At 45.7% G+C, this 19,897-nt stretch overlaps 1 protein-coding gene across 3 annotated transcripts in view; it reads left to right on the top strand.

Moving 5' to 3' along the window:
- SEC24D (SEC24 homolog D, COPII component) overlaps positions 1-19,897 on the top strand; it is a 116,486-nt gene that overhangs the window by 73,152 nt on the left and 23,437 nt on the right. For all 3 annotated transcript variants that reach the window (XM_078148706.1, XM_021008281.2, XM_021008282.2), the window contains exons 11-13: positions 6,665-6,789; positions 13,167-13,358; positions 14,521-14,614. In XM_078148706.1, coding sequence (XP_078004832.1) covers positions 6,665-6,789; positions 13,167-13,358; positions 14,521-14,614 — 411 coding nt within the window. The remainder of the gene's footprint in view (positions 1-6,664; positions 6,790-13,166; positions 13,359-14,520; positions 14,615-19,897) is intronic.

Genomic DNA, 19,897 nt, shown 5'->3' with positions numbered 1-19,897 from the left:
AGTATGCAAATATCTATGTGCATACAAGCTATACATCTGGGAGACCCGGAAAGACCCCCTGCAGGAGATGGGATTTGAGGTGAATTTTGAAGCCAGAGAAACCTGAAGTCGAGGTGAGGAGGGAGGGCGGACAGTCAGGACTAAGGTTCAGAATGGGGAGGTGGAGGATTATGTGTGAGGAGTAGCAAGTGGGCCAATGTTGCTGGATCATAGGATGCATGAGGGGAGGTAAGTGTAGAAGACTGAAAAGATAGGATGGGATCAGGTGGAGAACAAGTAGAGGTTTTCCCATTTAATCCTAGAGGTGATCAGGAACGCCTGGAGGCCAAAGAGACTTTCCTAAGTCACTTCCCAGAGTCTCTTTGGCTAAGTGAAATATAGACTGGCGTGGGGAGACACTTCAGCCAGAAGGACCAGTTAGAAGGCTGTTGCAATAATGAAGGTGAAAGGTCATGAGGATCTGTCCTGGGATGGTGGGTGAATGAGAAGAGGACATTTACAAGAGATATGGTTAAAGTAAAAATGATTTGGCAATGCATTGGATATATATTGGATATAATGTTTATTATATAATATATTTATATATTGGATAATAAATGGGTGAGTGTAAGCGAGGAGCTGAGAATGAGCCTTGGATGTGAGCCCGAGTGATTGGGAAGATGATGATGTCCTGCCTAGTCAGTAATGGGACAGTTGGGAAGAGGGGAAGGTTTGGGAAGAAGGGGAGAGTTCAGTTTGGGACCTAGTGAGTGTGAGGTACTACCTCTGCATCCAGTCTGAGATGTCCCCAAGGCAGAGGGGACTTAGGAGAGAGGTCAGGGCTAGATGTCAGTGAGACATCTGCTTAGAGATGATAATTAAACATATAGGAGTGGATGAGATCACCAAGGTAGATAATAGAGAGAGAAAAGAAACAAGGGTCTGGGATTTGAGCAGAAAAGCCTGCGGCAGGGAACAGTAGAAATCAAACTGAACATTTAGGGTGAAGCTAGATGATCAGTCTCAATATTACGACAGTAGAGAGACCTTGGAATCCAGGTAAAAGAATTGGGATTTTATCTTTTTGGAAAGGAGATTTTTGACTGAGGAAGTTACGTGCTATGATCCATGTGAGAATGGATTTTAAAAAGAGTTATATAGGAGCAGGGAGGAAGCAGGATAATCTAGAGTGAGGAGGGCCTGTGGTCAAGAAAACCACGTTAGAAACAACTCCAGAAATCTGAGTGTGAGGCACAGAGTCAGAGAATATCAGATCCAGGAGGGGCCGCAGAGGCCACCTCGTCCAGTCTGTGTGGACCAGATGTTTCTGTAGAGTGTACCAGAGAAGTGATCCTGCAGTATTTACCTGAAGACTTCTGCTGGCAGAAGCCCTGCTACCTCAGAAGCAGCCCGTTCTGAGCTGGGAGAGCATTGTTTATTGGGGCCAAAACCTGTCTCCCTGCAACGTCCACCCAGCATTCTGCATCTGTCCTCTGGGATCAAGAAAAACAAATGTAATTTCCCTTCCTCATAAAATCCCTCCAAATGTATATGTACATATGTGTGTATACATACAGATAGACAGACACACACACACAAAGTTTCCATTCCCTCCCTCCTCCTTTTCTCCAAGCTGAGTATTCACAACTCTCTCTCTGCTGCCAATAAACATCAAATCTTTCCCACCACTTAAAAAAAAAAAAACAACAACCAACCTTCCCTGGACCCCACCCCTGCCTCCAGCTGCTTTATCTGTCTACCTCCATCCATCCCCTTTCTCTAGAAGCTGTCTGGTCCTGGTGTCTTCATTCCTCCTCACCTTCACTTCTCAGCCCTGTGCCATCTGGCTTCTGACGTCACCAGTGAAGTGAGACCACCCTCCTCAATGTTCTGTCTTAAGTACCTGGGGGATGCCCTTGTCTTGGACCTCATTCCTCTCACCCTCTTTGCTGCATTCAACGTTGTTGGTCACCCTCTCCTCAGATACTCCCTGCCTTCTGGACGTCAGTAACACTGGTCTCTCCTGGTGCCTCTTCTGTCTGTCTGACCGAGGCTCAGCATCCTTTCTAGCTGATCATCCATATCGTGCCCCCTAATTCTGTGCGTTCCCAAGGTTCTGCCCTGGGCTGTCCTTTCTTCTTTTTCACACAGTCTCTCTTTCCATGACCTTATCAGCTCCCACCCTCTCTATACAGACAGCTTCTAAATCTATATATTCAGCCCCAGAGCTTGAGTTCCAAATTACTAGCTATCTCATAGATATTTCAAACTGGACATCTTGGAGATACCTAAAATGCAACGTATTTAAAATATATTATCTGGGGGCAGCTAGGTGGTGCAGTGGATAGAGCACTCACCCTGGAGTCAGGAAGACTTAAACTCAAATCTGGCCTCAGACACTTACTACCTGTGTGACCCTGGGCAAGTCACTTAACCTTGTTTGCCTCCAAGAGAGGGGGAGAGAGAGAGAGAAAGAGAGAGAGAGAGAGAGAATGCTAGATAAGAAAAGTAAATGAATGAATGAATGAAATGATATATTGTCTTCAGCTCCCCTTCTACCAAATGCCCTTCTTTCTATCCACAGCAACACTGTTTTCCCCTTCACCCAGGTTGGTCACATCATTATTATTTTCGGCTCCTCGCTGCCACCTCAGATCCAAGTCATTGCTGGAGCGTGCTGCACCTACTTCTGCAGAATCTTGCATCCAGACTCTTCTCTCCCCTCACAGAGCCACCATAGTAATTCAGACCCACATCACCTCCTGCTTCTCCTCGATCTCCCTGCCTCCAGTCTCTCCCCATTCTGATCCACCCTCTCCCCCAGCCGCCAAAGGGATTTTTCCGGCCTGCAGGGCTGACTGCATCCCTCCCCTACTCAGTCAACTGCAGCTGCTGCCTATTCCCTCTAAGATACAATATGCATCCCTCTGTTGGTCTTAGAGCCCTTCACGGCTTCAGTCTATCTACAAAGTCTCATTACATGTGCATAGCCTACCTTTCCAAGTCTCCTTCCTACCCACTATGGTCCAGCCAAAGTGGCCTTCCCTCTCTGGCTCACATAAGCACGCCATCTTTTATCTCTGTGCCTTCCCATTGGCTGGCCCCCTTGCTCTCCCTCAGTCTCATAAACTCCGTGACTTCCTTCACAATGCATCTTAATCCCCACCTTTAACACAAAGCCTTTCCTGGCCTCCCCAACTGCCTGCCTCTCTTCCTTAAACCACATGTACGTAAGTTATATTTATTCGGCATGTCGTTATATGTGTTCAGGTCATCTCCTCCAATAGAATGCAAGCTTCTTGAGGGCAGGCACTGTTTCGCTTTTGTCCTTGCACTGTTGAGGCCCAGTGCAGTGTCTAGCACGTAGTAGACAGTTGATAAATGTTTGTTGATCGATTGTGTTTCTGAGGTCATAGGCTGTGTTCATTCTGGGACAGACTGCATTTGAGCTGATTGGAAAGGACGTGGGTGGAAATGTTGACTAGACATTTGGCGATATGGGTTTGGGGCCGTGAGAGTAGGAGAACCTCACCACGCATTGGTCATTCAGATGAGCACAGGCCTACACTATGAAATCCATTCTGTGGAAGTCAGGGGAAAAAAAGTAATGGACATTATAATTGACATGATAATTGTGATTGACAGCTCCCACTGGCCTACAGTTCATCTGTTTCTTCAGCCCGCCATTAACGTGATGCTGTGTTGAGAGAAGCCAGATTCACGATGTTTACACTAAAAAGAGATTGTTTGGGGTCACCTTTTTAGCTGACCCTTATTTCTTATTGGGAGCTATTATTACTAACATAATAGCAAGAACAGCTATGCTTCCACAGTGCTCTCCTCCCAACCACCCTTGGCAGGTCGGCAGTGCCAGTATTATTCTCCCCATTTTACTGATGAGGACACCGAGGCTCACAAAGATGAAAGAATCTGTCCATGGTCACTCAGTTAATAAGTGCCAGAGCCAGAACCTGGTTCTTCTAACCCCAAGATGGGTTTTTTTTTTCCTATTCTACCCCACTGCTTCTTCTAGTGACATGTTGTAGCTAAACCTATCACAGAATCAATCTCGGCTTCTCAAGGTCATTTAGTCCAGCCTGTACCAGCACAGGGATCCCCGCTACAATGTTCCTTAGATGTGGAATTAATTGAAAAAAAGGATAGAAAGATTTTTGTTATTCATAAATTGTAATAAAATTCAGATTCTGCTTTATAGCATCCAGGTTTGCCTGCTGTCATAATTTTACAAGTGTATTTGGTGCTTCCTTCTCTGGCCAGAGTCCATAAAGTTGCTCTGAGATTTTTTTCTCTCCTAAATATTTTTGTAAGAGCAGAAGTGAAGCCTCTTTTCCTTCGTGTCCTCTCACACAGCAGTGAGGGCTCACAGCTAGAGCTCCAAAGGGCGGCAGCTGGCCCATGTCACGGGGTCTCTGCTAAAACAGACGGGAGGAAGACGCAGCAGCATTTCATTCTTACCGGAGACGTGTCCAAAATTAGCCAGAGCCCTCACTGACATGTTCAGGCTGGGGGAAAAAAAGGATAAATTTAATTTTGAAATGTGAGGCTATCAAGAGGAGTAGTAGTAATAATAATAGCTAATATAGCACTTGAACATGTGCAAAGTGCTTTACAAATATGATGTCATTTGAGCTTCATAACAACCCTGAGAAGTAGAGGCTATTATTATCCCCATTTTACAGATGAGAAAATGAGGCTGATAAAGGTTAAAGTGACTTGCCCAGGGTGACACAGCTAGTAAATGTCTGGTGGAATTTGAATTCAAGTCCTCCTGACTCCAAGACTAATATTCTATCAACCATAGAAAGGCTTGTAAAGTAAGTTGGGGTGAAAACAAACAAAATGCATCATGATCTGGATATTTATCGTTGCATTTAACTCAACGCAGCAACCATTTGTAGCCTGCGATGGGTCCAAAATAAGTCCTTGCCTTCAACGAGCTTACATACAACACATATGTAGATCAGTAAATAACAAAATATTTACAAATTAAATTTAAAATAATAATGGGAGCATAGTCCATGGGGGGAAGGGAGAAGGGAGATGGAAGGGTCAGGAAAGGCTTCAAGCAGGAGTCTTCCCTGAGCTAAGCCTTGAAGGGAGCTTGATTTCCAAGAGAGAGAAATGAGATGCATTCCAAGCAAAGGCTCAGAGGTGGGAGATGAGATGGGGTACACGGGGAACAGCAAATATGGAAGTTTGGATGAAAATGAAAATGTATAGGTGGAAGTTAAGAAGAGGTAAACATGGAAATACACTGTAATTTCACAAAATAAGACAACTAGATATTCTGGGACAGACTCTTGAGAGTAGAATAAGGAAGGATGACTGGAGGCCATTATTTTTACAGATGAAGAAACTGAGTCCAAGTTGGTTAAGTGACTTGTCACGTGGTTAGTTAGCATCTGAGGAAGGATTTTAATCCAGGTCATCTGACTCCAGATCAAAGACATGCGTAGTAAAAGAACTATGAGTTATCATCTCATATCCATCGAATTGGCAAAAAACAGTCCAAAGTAATGAAACTCAAGGTTGCCGGGTTGTAAATAGACAGGCAACTTGATTCGCTGCTGGGAACTTACAAATCTGGGGGATCTTTTTGCAGAGCAATATGACAGGATTCAGGAATAGTTCTCAAAATAATCATGCTCTTTGACCCAATAAATCCATTGTTGGGCACATACCTGAGGGTGTGGAGCAGTCAGACATCAAAGACGCCAAGGTCGCTCACTGCATCCCAGGCCATCGCTAGTCACCCTGAGTTTTGTCCTGCCCCTGGACTTCGATGACCTTGGAAGAGAAGGTGAGGCTGAGGACTTTGTGCAGCTCTGCCTCCCTTAAATCAAATTCAAACTTGAGTCAAGATGTCATCCTGCGACGCCATTGGTCTTCAAAAACGAAGGTGAACAATGTCAAAAACAAAGAAAGGAAGACTTTTCTTAACGGAATTATTTATGATTGTGAAATCACTGGAAACAATCTAAATGTCTAGTAATGGAATGGCTAAATAAATTATAGCATGTGAATGTGTTAGAATACTATGATGCAATCTAAATGGGCTGGCATGAGGAATATTAAAAAATCCAGAAAGACCTGTTTAAAATGTAAAAGAAAGAACCAGAAGAAGCATGTGTGCATTAATTATAACCATATAACAGGGAAAATGGAAGAGCATGAACAACCAGAGAATCCTGCTATATAAGTAATAATAGCCAGTATTTCTGTAGTGCTTTTAAGATCGGCAAAGCATTTTCTGTGTGTTATCCCATTTAGAGGGGTGATTGAGAAGTCATCTCTAATGCATATATTTCATGCATTAAAGTGAATTAACTTAAATGCTAGTGGTTATTAAGTAAATTTAATTAGTTATACTGACAAGTTTGTGATAAATCATTTTCTGAAATGGGGATTGATGTTTTGAATTCCAAGGACTCCCCAGTGAGCCAGCCTCAGGCTCACCCCGGGATCAGGAAACCATAATGTCTTAGTCATTTTTTTTTTTTTGGACAGAAGCAGCTACATCCTGGGTGAGTTCTGTGCTGTAGTCCTCATGTCTGAATTCTTAGATGAAAGCCCTGATGACCACTAGAGCCCTTTGGGCCCTGTGCTTGCTCCCCGCATAGATATGTGCCTGCACTGATACGCTCCATGTGCTTGTGTCCTTCAGAATAACAAGCCTCCTCACCCACCGGCCTACATCTTCATGATCGATGTTTCCTATAGTAATGTGAAGAATGGCCTGGTGAAGCTCATCTGTGAAGAGCTGAAGACCGTCCTGGAAAGTCTTCCAAAGTAAGGGGCTGCAGTACATTTTATACCATTGGCCATGTTGTGATAGATGGTGGTTGACTAAAAATTAAATTCCCAGGGTGAGAACTCCCTCTACCAATGCGGATTATAACCCCTCAATGACTTTAGTAGAATAAAGTGATTTGCCCACAGTCAAAGAGCTGGGAAGTGCCTGAGGCTCTATTCAAACCCAGAACTCCGGTCTCTGCCTCTTATCCATATAAAAAGCAAACTTTTTTTTTTCAAGTATAGTAAAAAAAGAAAAAAAAGTATAATAAAAAAAGAAATTCAGGCCAATATTTTGGAAAGCATAGGGAGTCAATGAGATGGAAAAATAGGCTGGATCTGGATATCTGCATGACCTTGAACAAATCACCTAAACCCTTTGGGCCCAAGGTTGGTCATTTTTTTGAAAATGAAATAGCCAATCAGACCAGGTGACCCTTAAAGTGCTTCCAGTTCCAAATCTACAATCTGATGATCTTAAGATCGAACCCACGCAACAGGTCCACACTTCTTCTCTCCAGCACCGAGGATGGGCAGAGCTGGTGATGGCTTCCATTCAATCACCCATTGCTTTTATTCATTAAACAATTCATTATTGGGCAATGATGTTCTATAGGGCATTGTGCTGGGTACTGAGGAAGACCCAGAATTCAGCTAAGACATAGCTCTTACCCTCATGGTGCTCGCTCTCAGGCTGGTAGAGGGAGAGGAAACGTGGAAAGTGATGACCCTCAGCATTAGATGGTGAGCACCTTGGACAGAAGCCCACCCAAGGCTTTAGGAAAGGTTCCAAGGAGATCACAGAGACCCCAGTGATCTTTTCTGGTGGCAGCCCATGCTAATGGCGTATTTCTGTTGTCCACATTGTGTGCCCATCCCTGCCCCCACCATCAGCCCTTGGTGCTTCTGCGTCCTGTAGGTGGTTAGCCATCAGCATATTGGAGACTCTAGCTATGCCAGATTATGTAATGAAGATCATCATGTTCATACCATACCACTCACCAGTTTGTTCTGGGGAAATCACTTGGTAAACTTTGAAAGGAGGCAGTATGGCACCATGGAAGAAAGCCATAAAGCCTGAATTAAGATCCCAGCTTCGTCACTTGTGAGGTCTGAAGCTTCTCCAGGCCTCAGTTTCCTGATCAGTAAAATGAGGGAATTAATTGGGTGAAGCTTTTCCCAGACTAGAATCATAGACCCAGAGAATCCTTGATTGGGAGCTGGAAGGGGCCTTGGGGGGCATCGAGCCTGGCCGTGGAAGGGGAGCCCCAAGTCAGCTCAGCTGCTACACCCATAGCCCAGCCTTCAGCTCTCCATGATCTGCCAAACTGGGGGGGGGGGGTTGTTATTAGAATTGATCAGGAGAGGATGCTATTGTCCATGGGGAAGCATGAGCCATTACCATGTCTTCACGGACTCTGGGCCTAGAGGACGGAGCTCAGTGGGCGCCCCACTGGTAGCCCCTCCGCCCTTACCCTTGGCCCACATGCTTCTGCCAGGCCCTCTCTCCTCCACCGGCCTGCTCTGATAAGTGCCTCCTTCCATCAGCTGAGGTCACGGGCCTGGGTTTGCAGGTCACATGAGTTCCACACATATTTCTTGTGCTTCTATGCACTTGGGACAACAACCCCTGGACCGCAGGCTCTGTTTGTACCTGACAACCTAAAACCCTAAAATGGTGGGGGTTGGTTTAGAGGCACTGAGCGGGAATGTTTACAATTCAATCAACAGTCTCAGACAGTTCCTGAGTGAGCAATGGGACCTGGCGAGGGAGGAGGCTCCCGAGGGCACTTGGGGCCTTGGTTACTTTCTGTTGTCCAAGATGGGCTTATGGGCCTATGACGGCCTTGCTCCCAATGACATTTCCCTCCTAAGGCCAGATTTTTAAAAGGTTCATGAGCTTCAGAAAGAGCAGTTAAAAATCCCCAGTGTCAATAAATACCCTCTCCCTTCTCTCTGCATCCTCGCTTGAGCAGAGTGACCCCAACAGTGCCAGTGTCCCCAGATTCTCATTTTGTCTGGCCTGAAGAGCATGACTGTTCCTTTTGACACAGTGGAGAAACAAAGCCTGCAGCGTGGTGGGTCCGAGTCAGTCTAACCTGTGGTTATTAAGTGCTCACTCTGGACAAGGCGCTGACTGGGCTCTGCGCTGGGGGTACGAATGCAAACGTGTCAAGGTTCCTGCCTGCAAGGAGCTTAGCGTCTGCTAAGCAGAGGCAGGACTGGCATCTGGGTGCAGGCAAGGGCAGTGCAGGGGGAGGAGGATGAAGATGGCAGCCCGACAATGGCTTCTGTGACAAGCTGAGTAGAAGTTTTCTCTGGGAACGGGGCTGGATGGCAATGAGTTCCTGGAAGAGGCAGCATTTGATTTTGGGCTTTGAAATATGAGGAGGAATTCCACAATCAGTTAATCGATAAGGTCATATTAAGTGCTTTCTCTGTGCCAAGCCCTGTGCTGACCAGCGGGGATTCAGAATGGGAGTGAGATTGCCCCTGCCCTAGGGGAGCTGACATTCTAAGAAGGATGTAGATAAGTATGTGCAGGATGAGTATTTAAGGTCGTCAAATACAAGATAATTAGAAAGGAGGAGACACTAAAAGTTGGCAGAAGGGGAGGGCCCCAACAACTGGGAAAATCAGGAATGTGGGAAGTGGCATTTAAACTGAACCTTGACAGTGAGGAGGGACTGCACTCTAGGTGTGAGGGACTGCCTAGGCAAACACATTGCAGCTGGAAATGATGGGTCTTGAAAAAGAAACAGCAAGTACTCCAGAGTGGCAGAAACAGGGAGTACATGGAGTGATGTAGGCAGGGCCAGATCATGAAGGATTTGAAATGTTACTGGGCCAGCTCTCAGAGAGAACATTTAAGCTGTTGTTAATGCAGGGTAACAAATTCATCTGCACTTTGGAAAGCAGAAGCAAAGTGGCTCCTTGAGACATGTTTTAATAGTCCAGTGGGGGCCAGGTTTGGTCACTCAGCTGCTGCTCGGTGCTCTCCTCCTTGCCTCTGGGGAAGGGGCTTGCTGGGCAGTGGGCTGGCCAGGAGGCCTGGCTCTTGGGTTTCACTTCCCAGACTGATGAGCCGTATGGAACTTCACTTTCCTCAGGTGTAAAATGGTGGTGATACCTCTACCATAGGCCTCACCAAGCTTGGGGGGTGGTACAGTTGAGAGCTGGGAGGGACTTGGGCATAGTCTGGTCTAGGTTCTGGTAAGTGCTGGAAGAATTTTTTGAACCACACCATGTTCCCTAAAGCTTTTCTTGTTTTTTAATCTGTTGGGACTAAAAAGTGAGTCCTGTGTGTCAGGATGGATGAATAGCCAAGAGGCAGCCGAAGCACCGGACCCACATACCAGCACCCCACCTCCCTTTGCCAGGTCCCCTGGAGTTACATCAGAGAAGAAGAGACTGGGAATTGGGAAATGTGTTCTTTCCACGTGTTCAATAGTTCAGCCCGTTGAAGATAAAATCCTTTTAGGCCAACGTTTCTTTGTTTATCAAGGTTCCTCAAATATGTTCTCATGGAGAGAAGCCTGATGTTTTGTAATAATCTGAGACATTCAGATTAAATGCTTCAAAATCATTAATTCTAGCTCCTAAATGAACCCAGACAACTCCAGGCTACTTCCTCTCTCATACCATTGAAAAACAGCTGAGCCCAGTGGGAATTCACATTCCACATTCTTTAGTGCGGTCATTTCTTTATTTCTCTTCTTCTTCCTTTTATCTACCCATAATCAGCTATCGCAAACAAACACCGCCCTTTGCCTGCTTCCTTCCACCCTGAGGAGATAGGGCGTCTGGGAACTGCTCTGGGCCTTTACTGTCAAAGTAAGAGTCAAAAGGAGGGGAGGGCCACCAGGCTCTGCCGACAGGTGCCAACATGGCGGGTGGGGCCTGCCTCCTGCCTCCTCTAATGGGGACACGCTCCCCTGCAGTTGTAGCAAGCTTGCCGTCCTGGAGTTTCACATCCTTCTGCCGGCCTGAGCCACACAGCGCAGTCTACCTCCCTCTCGCCCTCCCCCCTGGCCGAGCCCCTCGGGGTCATAGATGTCTCCCTAGGGGACAAGCTGTTCCATTTCTTGATTGATCTCACGGCTAAGCCCCCCTCTGGGTCCGTGCCTCCGACTCACCCCTTCACACCCCACGCCGCTGGTGAAGCTTTTCTCATGACGGAGCTCCATACAGGATTCTAATTTTCAATCAGTAATAGAACATCTATAGGTATGGAGAGAAAGGATGGAGAACTGGAGAGTAGGGAAGGACCTTTGAGATCTCCCTCATTGTACAGGTGGGGAAACTGAGGCCCAGAGAGGGGAAAGGATGACTTACTCAGTGTCCCAGGAAGGTTCACGTGGCAAATCCACTTAGACTCACACTTAAATACAACCACCAGACTCAGTCGGCCTGTTCTTCTGTCTGTTCATTTGTCTCTCCCCTCCCTTCCCCCTCTCTCCCCTATCAATATGAATTTAAACGTGTGTGTGTGTCTATATCTGTATGTCTGTGTTCTGGACCAGGACTGCTCCAGGCCACTATTATAATTCATGCTTGAGATTAGGACTCATGGACCGTAGAAAATTCGATAAAGAGAAATTAACCTAACAATTAACGATATAAGAAGGATGTGCTCACCAGCTGATCCAGGTAGACACTGTTCCCCTCTGCCTTCATATTTGCTCTGGTAATAAATAGCACATGGTCAAAAAAGATAAATCGACTTGCACGGTAGAGGGCTAAGGAGGGGGCTCTTTTCAAGGCCAGAGGAGCTCTGACTCCAGATCAAAGTTACTGGGCCTTTTTATACTTCAGGTGGCCAGGAAACCACACCAATGCCTCCAGCCCTAAACTCCTGGACCAGTCAGATCCCAAAGGCAGCCTCCTCTTCCCTTTGGAAATTTCCCAGTATTTACAAACCAGATACCATTCCTGTCACAATATGTCATCATAACCATCTCAGAATACGCTATCCAAAGGGCAAAAATAAGTTTACAACCACGAATAATTAACCGTGTAAACTTGAGTATAATTCTATGGGGCAAGAAAGGAGAAAGGGAACTTTAATGGAATAGAGGATTGTGAGGGCCGTTGAAACATTTTTTTTAATGTATAGGAGAAAACAAAAGAAAGGGCAGACAGTAGGGTGCTTTTGAAAGTAACCTGTAGAATTTTATATGCACATATATATACATATACACATATAAACTACAAAATTCTCTTTTTCAAATTCAAAGCCCTTCTAGACATTCTTACCTTTCCAGTCTTTTTACACCCTACTCTCGACCACATATCCTTTGATCTAGTGATCCTGGCCCCTGGCTAGTCTACAAACAAGGCACTCCATCTCTCAGCTCCGGGCATTTTCACTGGCTGTTCCCATTCCTAGGACACTCTTCCATCTCCATTTAGACTACTGACCTCTCTGGCTTCCTTTAAGTCCCAACTAAAATCCCACCTCCAGTAGGAAGACTTTTCCAACCCCACTTAATTCTATCATCCTCCCTCTGTTAAATATTTTCTATTTCTCTTGTATATCTCGCTTGCTTTGTATAAATTTGTTTGCATGTTGTCTCTCCCATTCGACTATAAGCTCTTTGAGGGCAGGGACTATATTTTGCTGGGTTTTTATCCCCAGTGCTTAGCACAGTGCCTGGCACATAGTAGGTGCTTAATAAATATCGATTGATTTGCTACATGTAGCGCATAAATGTGTGTATATTTATATATGTGTGTATACATATATGTGTGTGCATACATATATATAATAATCTAATGCTAGTGGTATAAAGTAAAGATTCACATTTTCATAGATCATTCTCTGTGTTCTGCTGTATGGGAAAATGCACTTTTGGCATTCAAGGTCAAAATAAAGTTTTTAGTTAAAAAAAAGAAAGAAATTTAGGGGACCATTATTAGATTCTTCCAAAGAATCTCTTTCCTGTTGTGGCCCTGATGCCATGGTTCATTGCCTTCCCTTTTTCTACAAGGATGAGCAGTCAGCCTCAACTCTCACTTCAGTAGACAAAATCCCTCCAGTGGCTTAGAAAGGGGGAGTCAGTCAGAGAGGGAAGGTCATTACTGTTGAAAAGAGAACAGCAACACTTCCAAAAGCAGGTCGCGTTTACTTGGGCTTTAAAGGATGGGTAGGAAATGAATCAAGGAAGTGGGGCCAGGTGGACGTACTAAGCTGCATTTGAGAATTACAGAGTCAGATGCTCGGTGAGGTCTAAGAGGAAGGTCCTTGGGGGAGAGGAGTGCAGGGGAGGTGGGCTGTGTTTTGTAGGTCGCTGCTGTATACAGTCCCAGACAATCTCTTCTCATTCCATGACTGAACTTGCAGAATAATCCCCGATTCTTCGTTCTGTTTCCAGGGAAGAGCAAGAAGAGACCTCGGCCATCCGGGTGGGATTCGTCACCTATAACAAAGTCCTGCACTTCTTCAACGTCAAGAGCAACTTGGCCCAGCCCCAGATGATGGTGGTGACCGATGTGGCAGAGGTCTTTGTTCCTCTCTTGGACGGCTTCCTGGTCAACTATCAAGAATCCAAGGCCGTCATTCACAAGTAAAGAATGGTTCATGGTTTTCAATGGAGATCTAATTTTCAGGCATTATTGTGTCTCTGGTTGAGTCAGTGCCAGAAAGGGCCCGAGATTTAGCATAGGCAAACCTAGATTCAGACCTAGCTTGGTTGCTTAGTAACCACAAACCTTTGAGCCACTTGCTTCATCTCTCTGGGCCTCAGTTTCCCCATCTGAAAAAGGAAGGGGTGGAACTAAATGATTTCCCAGCTAGGAGGGACCTCTGAGGTCATTTAGTCCTACCAGAGGCATGCTGGTAATTGTGTAACTGGCTCTGTAAAACAAAATAATGTGTGCATGACTCACTTTCAATTTAATCTGCATCATTGGCATTTTCCTATCACTTTCTTAAGTCTACACATTCAAGCATAAATCAAGCCCTGATTTATAGTGCCTTCCAGTTTCTGAGGTGTAAATGTCCACACTGAAAATTTAATAAACATTTTAGGCGCCTGTACTAGCTGGTTCTTGCATACCCCTGACCCTAATGTCTACCTGAATAAGATTCTCTTCTACAATCTCTTCTACAATCCTAAGTCATAGGATCATTGATTGAAAACTGGAAGAGAAATTAGAAGCCAGCCTAACTTCCCTCCAGCCTCCCATGTTGCAAATGAGGAAACTGAGGCACCAAGAGGTTAAGTGACTTTCCCAGGGTCATGTTGCTAGTGAGTGTCAGGGAATGAGGAAAATGGGGGAATTCAAGCTCTCCTGAGTCCAGGTCCAGTGCCGTGGTGCCTCTCAATGACAGTCAGAGGATCTGAATTCGGTCACTGCTCAGCTATGAATTGGTGTGACTCTGGGCAGATCATCTGTGCCTCAGTTTCCTCATCCGTAAAATCAGAGGGCTGAACTAAATGGAGTAAGACCTTGTCAGCTCTCGGTGTTAGGATTCTACAAAGTCACGAGGTGACTGGTCTGTAGAGGAGTGAACAAGGGTTCGTGTGTGGCTCTCTTCTACCAAAATCTTTGATCTCACTGGGTAAGATCTCAGTCAAGGAACGCAGACCTTCCCCAAGGGACCGGCACCCATCCAACATGCCATAGGCGAAGCATCCCTGTACTGGGTGTCCAAATGAGGCTGTTGTCGGGGGCTGAAAAGCTAAGGATTTCTTTTGGTAATGACCCTTAACTCTTTTCTCATAGCTTGCTGGACCAGATTCCAGAGATTTTCGCTGATTCTAACGAGAATGAGACAGTGTTTGCTCCTGTTGTCCAAGCTGGCATGGAAGCCCTAAAGGTCAGAACGTTCCTCAGTCTGTGCTCAGAAAGGCTTTGCTGGAAATGCATTTGTGAGGCCACCTGCTGTGGTCTGGTGGGACTCAGACCCTCTGTCATGGGGAGAAATCACTAGAACCCCCAAATTCCCCAAACTTCCGGCCTGTGTGTATGTGTGTTTCCTGCCTGGTTTCTATATGAACCTTATTTTTTTCCAGGTTAAAAGTTGTTCCAGCACCATCTCCTCTACTGGATAAGGGGGGGGGGGAGGACAAATGTCTTGATTATTTTGACTTTGGAGTTCAGATGTGTCTTGAACCCTTGGACCCTAGGGTTATAAAAGGGGAAGTTCTCTGCCAGGAAAGAGAGGCAGCTTAGTATGGTGAAGAAATTCTCAAATTTGGAGTCAAGAGAGTTGGGTTCAAATTCCAATCACTCAACAAATAAGCATTTATTAAGTACTTACTGTGTGCCAGGCCCTGAGGATATGACAGTGAATGAGGCTGTCTCTGCTACCTGTTATATGTACGTCCCAGTGAAGTCACTTAGCTTGTTTCTGTCTCTGTGAAGTGAGGTCATAGAATGAGATGATCTCTGAAGACCCCTCCCATTCTAAATCAGTGAGTAGGCAGCCAGCTCACCTTGTCTCCCCAGGCAGCGGGAGCCTCTGAGTATGTTTGCTCCAGAGAACCTTAGAGATCATCTGATCTAGGGATTCTCTATCCTTTCTTTCTTCTGGATCCCTTTGGCAGTCTGGTAAAGCCCATGAACCCCCTTCTCAGAATAATTTAGCATTCATCATTGATGGAAGTGCTACATTTCAGTTAGAGGTTAGTGAAAATAAAAATGTTAATTTTTCTAGCCACATTCAAGGACACCCTCCACCCCCAGATCTACCTATGAAGTCCTTAGGGGTCCATGATCCCCAGGTAAATAACTCCTAATCTAACCAAACTCCTCCTTCTTTTGATGAGAAAACAGAGGCCCAGAGGAGAGAACTGACTGAGCGATCCAGTCTCTGGGGCCAGCTTGCTGGCATGCCTCTTTCTCCGTGCCTCGATATACTGGTTCCTACAGACCCCCAGAGGTCAGAAGCCATCCTGGGAGGGCTCTCCAAGGGTTTCCTGCCTGGGAGACTCTGCCAGAGCTTGTGATTTTCTCCCATACCTTTCCGGAACATAGGGTCATTTCTGCACCACAGGGAGGCATTGGAGGAGAACTGTAGGGTCACAGAATTTCTGAGACAATATACCCCCCAGATCAACTGAAACTGCCTGGAAGACACAGGCTGATACTTGGGAGAATTTGAAAGGAAAGCATCTAAGTACAGGAAAACTGCCTGTTTGTTTCACGTTAAAGAAAAAAACAGACAAATGAACAGAGGCGTGCCCTTTAAAATGGCAGGTCTGGGGCTGGTAAAGGGATCATTAATAAGCCCAGGGCTGCAGGCCAAGGAACCCACATGGAAGAGTACAAAAATGAAGGTTTTCTCCTGGAGGAGCCAGCAGCAGTCATTTGGAAACTTTCCTCCCCCGTGGCAATGAGATCTTTGCTTGCTCTTTCATGGCTGCCAAGGAAAATCTCTCTGTAATCATCAGAAGTAATAAACTTCCCAGGCCCAGCAGATGGGGTAGAAACAAACAGAATCCACATCCAAACGGACTTGTCAGAAAGATAAAGGGGGACTCTCTGGAAACCTCTTGTGCAAGTTTTCTCTGAAAGTCTCTGAAATTCACCAATGCAACTCTTGACATCGTGTTTCTTGCTCTAAATGCTTCCATGCACACAAAATATGGTACTTTTAATAGGTATCTTATTTCTTCACATCTTATCCAATCCTTATGCCAAAATTGGACCCTGCCAGGAGTAAGGAGACAGTGTCACCACTTAATTTTTGCAGAAACAGATCTTCCAAGTTAGCCATAGTTGACTTCCTCCATGATGATAGGTGAAGATAAAATTCCAAGCAAGAAATAAGTTTAGCAATAAAAAAAAAAAGTGCCTCTATACTTCTGCCTAAAATGTGCCATATTTGTTGCAGGCTACAGGGACTTATCTTTAAATTATCTACAATTAATACTTAACTTTCAGTTTGGGGAGACAGGGAATGGTGAGAAACAGACAAGTTATTTTGTTGATACAGGGAATTCCCAGATGAGAAAACTCCCTCCACCAATGCATAACAAAGGCCTCATTAAGACCTGGGGAATGGAGAGCCTGGCTCAAATTCATTTGCATAGCAAACCAGAGAGGAAGTTGGAGTTTCTAACCTTAAATCAGCTGTTTGTCTGGGAATCTCTGGCTCAAGATACAAGGTTTAGGAGAAAAGACTAAATCTTAAACTAGGGGCGTTCTGCCTGGATTTTATCAACTGGGTGTGGCATTATTTTGCCTAAAGAATTCTAGCCTCCTGTTATCATGGACGGTTTTATAGCCACCCTTACCCTAGCAGGTGTACCCCAAAGAAGCAAAGTCCAGAAGCTGGTATCAGGGACCAATGCCCAGCCAAGACAATGGGAGTGAAATGCTCAGTGAGGAACCGAGATGTCTAGGAAGGGAAACACAGATGCAGCCCTCATCTGGGAAGCAGCAGAGATGTGACGCCCAGGTGCAGGCCTAGCAGGGAGTGCTATAATAATGTCAGCCACCCTGCCTCTGAGGCTCACTGCTCCTGTCACCCTGGACACTTGCGTAACCTCTCTGGGTCTCACCTTCTTCATCTGTAAAAGGAAGGGGTTAAACTAGATGGTTTTTGAGATCCCTTTCAGCTCTCGATCTGTAATTCTAAAGTGCTATCAACTTGACATTTCTTGGCTCCTTGCTCAGAAAAAAAACGTGATCTGTGGGTTTCATCTCCAATTCCTGATGGGGGGGGAAAATGAATCTCAGCACACAGATGAATCCACTTAGCTCAGTTCAACTCTTCTGAAATTGACCTTAAAATCATAGCCATCTGGCACAAGCTGCTCTCCAGCCCTGTGTTCCAAGTCACTGCTACACTGTCCCTGATTGTCCCCTCCCTTATTTCAGTCTCTAATGAAGAGATGACCCTTCTCCTCACTTAGACCCAGTGCTCTGATTGATTCCCTTTCTGTCTCTTCTGACAGAAATACCACCAAGCTTCCCTATCCTTATCCCTCATTTGGTCCTACCATCCCCTCACACTGTCATCTTCTGTCCTCCTTGTCACAGCCATCTCAGAATCTGCGTGCATTGCCTCGACTTCCTTTTCTATTATTCCCTTCTCACCCACTTGGAGTCTGGCTTCTCCTCTCATTACTCAATTGAAACTTATCTCTGCAAAGTTACCAATGATATCTTAATTACAAAACTCAAGGACCTTTTCTCAGAATCTTATCATTATTGTTCTCTGCAGCATTTGATACTGTTGGCGACCATCTCCTCCTAGACACCTGCTTCTCCCGAGGTTTTCATGACACTTTCATTGCTCTCTGTCTGTCTATCTGTCTGTCTGTCTCTCGCTCTCACTCACACTCACACACACACACACACACACACACACACACACACACACACAATCAGTTCTAATGAGTTTAAATATCACCTCTATCCAGGTAAATACATCCAACCCTACTCTCTCTCCTAAACTTTCTCTATTTCTCCAGCTGCCTACTGGACAATCTCCAATAACAATCTTCTCAAACTCAGCACATCTGAAATAAAACTCGTCTTTCTCCCAAATTGCCATCCCTTCATGACTTCCCTATTTCTGGAGAAGGCCCCAACTTCCTTCCAGTTTCCCAGCTTCACCACCTTGGATGGATCCTGGACCCTTCCTTCTCTGCCCAATCAATATTCCTACAACACGTGATCAAGAAGCTCCCGTTGTCCTTTCTTACCTCTGGGAGAGACTCCTGCAGACTCCTGTTTGCTTTCCAGGCCCTTTGCGGCCCATCTCCAGCACACTTTTCCAGGCACGTTGCATCCCATGTTCTAGTCAAAGATGCTTCTTTGGTGGTCCCCTTACACCACATTCCATCTCGTCTCAGTGGCTGAGTGCAGTCCCCTCCCACTCTCCACCTAATGGGGTCCCTCCCTATTGTTGTTCAGTCATTTTTCAGTTGTGTCTGACTTCGTGACCCCATTTGGGGTTTTCTTGGCCAAGATACTGGAGCACTTTGCCATTTCCTTCTCCAGCTCATTTTACAGATGAGGAAACTGAGGCAACAGGGTGAAGTAAAGTCACTTAAGTGAAATTAAATGCCTAGGGTCACCCAGTCAGGAAGTGTATGAGGCCAGATTTGAACTCAAGAAGGTGAGTCCTCCTGACTCCAGGCCCAGTGCTTTATGCACTGCACCAGCTAGTGGCCCAGTGGGATCCCTAGCTTCCTTCAGATCTCAGCTCAGGGGCCACCTCCTACAGGAAGCTGATCCTGATTCTGATCTTGCTCCTCCCAGTTGCTAGGGTCTTCCCCCCATGAAATGATTTTGTCTGTACTTCGTATGTGTTACTTTTCTATGTATATGTTACATCACCACTTCCCAGAAGAAGGTAAATTCTTTGAGGATGAAGATTGTTTCATTTTAGTCTCTATCCCCAGAGCCTGATACAAAGTCAACATTTATTATTTCTGTGTAATCAAGTATGACAGTAAGTCAGTTGCAGCCGATTTCCAGTGTCCGCCTACGTACAAAAGGGGAATGAGGGCCATCATCCAGGAAATGTCTGCTCAGAAAAGGGGATGGGACAGTCAGGTGGTCAGGGCAAGGGCTAGCCACTGAGCAGCCCAGGCGCTGCCCTGGTACCATGGAGTGTGGAAAGTCCTAGAGGAAAGGCTCCATCATTTTGGGTGGTTTCTCTGTGGAAGACTAAGGGAGGAGGATATGGACAAGTACCATGCAGGAGAAGGTGTGAAGGCTCTGTACCCTGGAGGGAGTGCCCACACCCATGGAGGGCCCAAGTATTTATGGCCAGTATTTCGCTAAAGCACGGGCAGACAAGAGGTGGAACCGAGCTTTGGAGGCAGATGACCCGAGATCAGAATCTAGCTCTGCTTTGTGACCTCTCAGTCTCTACCATGAAGGGACAGGACCACGTGAAATCCAGACTCCCTTCCAACTCTAAAAGCCCACGATCCTATGCAAACATTGCTCTTGTGCCTCCTTTTGGTGTTGAGGTCACTCGGAAGTTTTCAAGGTTGTGCCAGCAAATCAATTCCTGCCCAACAATAGAGGCGTTGGGTGTGGACCCCTCAAAGCACCTCTGTGTCTAGTGTTCAAGGACCAGCCTGGCAAAATTCAGAAAAGCTCTTACTCAGAAAGTTAGCCCCACAGTGATGGCCGG

This window comes from Phascolarctos cinereus, unplaced genomic scaffold (assembly GCF_003287225.1).
Source record: "Phascolarctos cinereus isolate Bilbo 61053 unplaced genomic scaffold, phaCin_HiC Scaffold_9;HRSCAF=440, whole genome shotgun sequence".
Taxonomy (NCBI): domain Eukaryota; kingdom Metazoa; phylum Chordata; class Mammalia; order Diprotodontia; family Phascolarctidae; genus Phascolarctos; species Phascolarctos cinereus.
This window is presented reverse-complemented; position numbering and strand designations above follow the sequence as displayed.